Below are 6,466 nucleotides of genomic sequence, written 5' to 3'. Positions count from 1 at the left end.
TTGAGATAATTAAATTCATTTAAAAACAGGTAAATATTTTATGAAAAGCATATTTTATCCAGTACACTTGTGCAGCAATACAAAAAAATAACACATAAACCAACTAAACGAGACCCTACGATTTCAGGCCCCCTTCTACTGACCAGAAATACACAGAGCTGGGTAACAACACACGGGAACCGAAACAGACTGGCCTGGTTTGGGGAGGCTCTGAGCGTCTGCAGCTTCTGCTGGGTTCAAAGGGGGCTGCAAACTCTCAGCACCTTTGAAAATCAGGCAGTAAGGCTTTTACCTTATCCATAAATTAATTAAAAAAAATAGTTTTCCTCCTCTGATTGCATCTGATCTTGCTCATCGGCTGCATCAACAAAACATGTAACTATTTAAAAAAAAAAAAAGAAGGAAGCAATGAAAAGTGCCATACTATAAATTACTAATATATCGTTACCCATTTCACTGTTAACTGGTAACTTATTTGTTTAAAAAATGAAGTCAGTGCTGTAGTAAATCTTTGTTTCCTATAAATAGATTATAGCACAAAAAACCTCACAAAACAAACAAACAAACATACATACTTATGGTGGCGTAAAAAGTTCAAAAACTTGGCTTGAAAATTGCCTGCGAGAAGTAGTGAAATCCTCTTTCTGCAGGTTGTTTTAATACCTCACAGCCCAAGGACAAACATCTAGCAAGTTAAAAAACGACAACAAAAATCCCAACAACATGTAACAAGGATAGAAAGTGCTGCATATAAACCCCTGATGCACCAAAGATTATAACCAGAGACCACAGATTTTTTTTTTCTTAGATAGATATATATATATATATTAATTTAAACTGGAACATTCTCCAGCTGTGAAAATAGCCATTTAAAAATTTTCAAACTAGAGCACAAAACATATCTGGTACTTCCAATGCACGGGGCGATACATACAGACTCCATGATACAGTATTTCACATAAACGGATTACTATATAACCTCCTTGCTGAGAAGGAGATCCCAAATGCTATTGTAGCAAACCTCCCTCAGCGTTAGAGCTGAGCTGAAAACTAGGAGACACCACAAAGATGCATCATCTCTCAATAACCTAGCTGGGATTTTTCCACTAGGATGGCTGCAGCGAGCTGCTGGGCGTCCGTCACGTGAGGGTTCTTCTTCATGACGATCCTGACGAGATCGGGGGGGAAGATGTTGCAGAGATTGATGTAAACCTTCTCCCGGGTGTCCTGGTGCCTCGGAGGGTCTTGAGGGATTCCACAGTACGGTACGCGCCAGGTCTGGTCCTGCTGTTCAGGTAAGCTTTGGAAGGCAAACTGCTCATAGCACGGCTGCGTGGGGTTACTCGGCAAGGAGTAAGTCTGGCGGTAGCCATAGGCATCCATCCCGTAACTCTGCCTGTCCCAGCTTCCAAGCCCATCTTGGCCAGAATAAGGCTTTCTGTGTCTTAACGGAGAATTATCATACAAACGCGAGTCCGAAATGCTGTCTATTCTGGTGGACACGAGGGCTCTCCCCAGATGCATGGTCTTTGAATGGGACGAACTCTGAGACGTGGAGTAGTCGTTGGGACAACTAGAACGAGCACTGACCACTGGGTGCTGCAGATGCACAGCCATGTACGGAATTGGAGGTTTGTGGTGATGCTTTGGTTCTTCATGACTATAGCTCTGCACTCGTGCCAGAGGCTCGTGGCAGCTCTGCAGGAAGGGCTGAGTGTTAAGGCGGCCATGGGGGTGCATATGTGGGCACTTCAGGTTCTCCTCCAGCTGCGGGTCAGGTGAACTCATGTAAGAGCGGTCACTGTAACCCACGTAGGAATCGCTACTGCCACAGCTGATGCTCCCTTCGCTGCTGCAGTCAGAAGCTACAGAGCTAATTCTATAATCTGTGTCCAAGGAGAAGCGCCTTTCCGGACTACGTGGACCAGATATACTTAGATTTGAATAAGCACTCAGCATAGAGTAATACCCTACATCCACAGGAGACTCACATTTTGGATACTGGTCATAAGGCATTGGCGTTCCGTGATTTTTGGTTGCCATCATCACTGTAGGATACTGTCCCTGTGGTCTTTGATCCTGAGGTGGGAAGTGAACTCCGGATGGAAGGCCATTAGTCAAAGGTGCAGTACTTTGGGGTTTTGCAGCAGAGGAACTTGGTATACTAACTAAAGAAGGAACAGACCTGGTTTCCAATTTGTTTTTGGTGGGAAGCTTTTCCTCCAAATCTTGGTAGACCTGAGTCCTTATACTAGGATCCGATTGCCTCTTTGGAGCAGCACGCTTCAGCTCAGAAGTGCCATCATTTTTAGTGCTACAGGGAACACTATTGCTTTTTACCAGTCCTCCTTCACTCGTAGTTTTGGCAGCTGTGCTTCTAGACATGGCACGAAGTTCATCAGCTACAGATCGCTGAGGCTGATTTCCCCTTTCTGGATGATAGTATTTGCATTTGTGTCCATAGGTACATTTCTTTCCTATTAATACAAACATAACCAGCTAAAAAAACTTGAACAACATTCTGTTAATCATCAAACAATGAAAAAGCCCCTCATTGAAAGTTTTACTGATGATTTGAAAGATCTTGCAAACAGTTTTGAGCGACGCAGGGTGAGATCTAAGATCTCTTATTTTGCATTGTGGGAAAACGAGGCAGTGGTAATGTGCTGTAGCTACTGCCCTAGGAACACAGACTGACACTACCAGCCACATTTTGAGCTGAACAGGACACGGTCAGTGCCTGTACACACTTGCTGTATTGGGCCAAGTAGATAACAGGCGGGAAACTTAACATGAAAGTCCCACAGAGATGTAAGACCAGCAGATATTCAGCTCAGTCAGGATGGTGGTGTGCCTATAGGGATGCTCAGTAGCTAAACTTCAGACAGCTCAATCAATTTTCTGAAATAAAACTTAAGATACCTTATGATCAGGGCACATTAGCAAAAGGCTTTCTGGAGCCTGTAGAGTTTAGATGCTGTTTTGGATCTATTCACAGCAATGATTAATAAAGTTGCTCCTTTAGTTCAACTGGTAGATAGAAATGTTCTCTGAACAGCACACGAACAAGAACACTTCAGCTTCCACCATCAGCTCAGCATTTCAAGCGTTCTCAGGCTAATATAACAATGTAAAAAAATTCTGGTTTTGGCAGCGTTAAAAGCAGCGTGGTCCCCAGTCCCAGCAGTACAGAAAATGAATGAGTTAAACTGAATTACCGTATGGACACGGTTGCTTCTTATGTTCTGGCACAATAGGCTTCTTCCTAAGAAAATTGTCCAGACTTGGACCATGGCGGCCAAGAGGATCGTCCGGAGGCATAAATCTATCAAGAAAAAAAAGTATTATGGAAGCAGACAAGCCTTTTCATATTCCTCGTGAAATGACCAAGAACCTCACTATGTCCCACACCACAAGCTACCACGCTAATATTTCTAAGCCTGGGTAGTCTGAGAGCTGTTTTGAAAGGCTGTTTCTGCTTTGCAGCAAAGCAGGGTTGCGCACAACCTGTTCCTAAATCAAATGACAAGCAACAACACGTTTCTTAAAACACCACAACTAACTTTGCAAAACTGTGCTGCCTAGGACACTTGTATTTAGGAACTCAGATACAAACGTCTGCTTGGCAGAGTATTGAGTCCTTCCCACCACCAGAAGCCACCCGGAGTAACTGCAGCTGATGTGCATGCTGGGGTATGAAGATACCATAGGTGGATCTAAGCGGACAGTTGAACCAGAGACCTCCTGAGGCTCATTCCAACACGGGTTTTTCTACGACTCTAGGATTTAGGAGTCTAACCACAGGCACTTAAAAATGCTGGCTCAGCATATCAAGAGAATTGGAATATTATACCATAGCATACACCAAATATGAAACATACACTGGCATACACCAAAATAGGGAAAAATAGCATAAAAAGATATATTATTATAAAAAAGCTTTAGCAAAAACATACTCCAAGTACTTTTAATCAGAAGAATAAACCTATGATTGACTATTCCTCCTGTTTTGCTACATGTATTTGGGTGTAAGATACGAAATTCAAGTCTTCAAACTGCCCTTTCCTCAATTATTTTAGCGGCACGCATAAAGACAGGATGACTTACTTGTCATTAACAAATGAATACATCAGCAAGCGTTCATCTATGAACTTCTTCCATTCAGGCTTTTCATTAGCTAGATCCCTGTAGTTATCATTGGAAACAATGATGCCATCAGACTCAAAGGCCAACTTCACTATAAATCGGTCATCGTAGCACACCACCCTTCTCCCTTGCACTCGGCGGGATGGCGTGAACACGAGAATCTTCTCCTTCTCTAATTTACGCAAGATCTCTTGATCTACAAAGAATAAGCATCAAAAGTTAAAAAATGCAAAAAGAAAGCAAAGAAAAGGCTATTTGTTTAATCTCCAAAGAGATTAGGCTTGAGGAAGCAAATCCAAGCATTTAGGATAGGACTAAACACGTCTTAAATGGTTATAGTCCAGCAGAAAGTGTCTGATATATGATATCTGAAGTTACAGTCAGCAGCCAACTGGCAATGCTTTCAAAAGAAACCCAAACAAATCAAAACCTCCTGCTCCACACCATGTCTCTGAGACCAACACAGGGGACCTCGCTCACACTGCTGTGGTTAAAAGCAACACTACTTATCGAAATGCCTGGGAAAAACTCCTCTCACTGAGGAGGGGAAAAAAGAAGAATCTCAAATCTTCACTGAATATTTCAGTGAACAGGAGGGCTACGCTCAAGTACAGCCAAGGGTGTCCCCTAACTGAGCTCTCTGGTGAAGAGAGACCTCTTCCATGCCTTTCTGGCATCCAGCAAGAAACAGGGTTTTTAAATAATTCCAGTAGCTCACATTGATGGGACTGCCTTAGAAAAGTTTCTGCCTATCGAGAGAAGAGATCACTACTACTACCCACAAGGATCAGAAAACACATGGTCTATCTGAACACTCAGGCTCTTCCCAAATGTTAACAGCACCTCCTAAAAAGATGTCTGATGTCATCCTGTAAACAAGAGCAAATGCGGGGGGGTTTCATTTGTCCTATTTTATATCCAGTTCAGGGCATACCTTTTCTTGAAGGGTTCACCATTTTCTACAGAAAGTCTTACCAAATCCAAACAGATTTCTCTTTAATCCTGCTAAATAAGTCTGTTTAACATTTTACCCAATTCCTTCTTGTCCCACACAGTCCATCGATCATCTATCCAAAAGCATTTTCTCTGTCTCTGTGTGGGACCTGAGGAGCTCTGAACGCTGCCCTAAGGCATGCGGTCTGAACTAAGATTTTGGACATTGCATCAGTGCACATCTAGCACAGGAGCACATGGCCCTTGTGTCAATCCTCCCTGCTACTGCTCTCCTCAGAGCACACAAGCTATGAAAGAAAAATAAGCAAAAAGCTAGGCAATGTCTAAAAAGGCAAGAGATGATGCTTGTGCAGTGAATATGAGTCATGGCTCTTAATAATGGTTTAGATCTCAAGTAACTCAACTGTTTTGTAGCACAAGGAACTTGACAGGGAACATGTTCCATCTAGGAAAAAAAAGACTCTAACAGAAAGAAATACAGCATTAATATACATATAAGCAATACAACTGATACAAGTATTTGTCTGCTTAGTAAAAAAAAGCACAAGAATTTAAGTTAAATTCAATCCTTTTATATGCAACCCCCTCTCCCGCCATGAAGTAAATGATAAGAGTGTGATGGAAGCTGGGTTTTTTGCCCATTAGGAAAGAATTAAAATAAACTCTGCCATGTGATTATTAGCAGGTAATAATAATAAATACGTAGCTGCTGTTTAATTCAAGAAGCTTCTCACAAATACTGACACTCTAGAACCATCCTCCTGTTAGTCACCGAAGACCAAATTTCCTTAACAGATTTTAAAAATGGCAATTACATTCTTCAAGAAATAAGCAGCAATGCCAATGTAAAATTTATCAGGCAAGCAGAAAAAGAGGACTTGAAGAGTACACTGCTTTGCCTTTTTCCTTCCTGAAGAGCATGATGAAGTTACGATACCAAAGATACTTCCTATTATCTTTTCATTTCTAAAGACTTGTTTATTTGAGCAGCAGCATTCACGCTGTGCAAAGCATGGGACAAATCGGAAAAGGCAGAGTAGAGCTTACCTGTGATAAGAGCATCAGGTCTCGACTGTTCTTTCCTCCATGCTGGCACAAACACTGTGACATCCTTGTGGCCTCTTTCCAAAAACCAGTCTACTGCCAATTTGATTCCTCGACAAGAAAATACTTCTTTGTTCCCATGGCTGAAATACACATTGAAATTCTGTATTATATGACTTTGCTTTTCTACAACCATAAACGGAGCACAGCGAAATGTGTATCTCAAATTCACGTTCTTCACTTGCTTCGTGGTTTCTAAAGGCAACCGGGAGTCAGTCTCAGTCTTGCCCAAATATTGCCATCACTTGCAAAATGGTGTTGG

The 6,466-nt window shown here is 42.0% G+C and overlaps 1 protein-coding gene across 1 annotated transcript in view; it reads right to left on the bottom strand.

The window, feature by feature from the left end:
* Positions 1–1,080: 1,080 nt before the first annotated feature.
* The window catches only part of ZC3H12C (zinc finger CCCH-type containing 12C), a 23,079-nt gene continuing 17,693 nt past the window's right edge, over positions 1,081–6,466 (bottom strand). The window contains exons 3-6 of the mRNA XM_010182389.1: positions 6,148–6,287; positions 4,108–4,342; positions 3,219–3,325; positions 1,081–2,477 (exon numbers count right to left, since the gene is read on the bottom strand). Coding sequence (XP_010180691.1) covers positions 1,081–2,477; positions 3,219–3,325; positions 4,108–4,342; positions 6,148–6,287 — 1,879 coding nt within the window. The remainder of the gene's footprint in view (positions 2,478–3,218; positions 3,326–4,107; positions 4,343–6,147; positions 6,288–6,466) is intronic.

The sequence above is a fragment of the Mesitornis unicolor genome, unplaced genomic scaffold (genome assembly GCF_000695765.1).
Source record: "Mesitornis unicolor isolate BGI_N332 unplaced genomic scaffold, ASM69576v1 scaffold16764, whole genome shotgun sequence".
NCBI classification, from domain to species: Eukaryota; Metazoa; Chordata; class Aves; order Mesitornithiformes; family Mesitornithidae; genus Mesitornis; species Mesitornis unicolor.
This window is presented reverse-complemented; position numbering and strand designations above follow the sequence as displayed.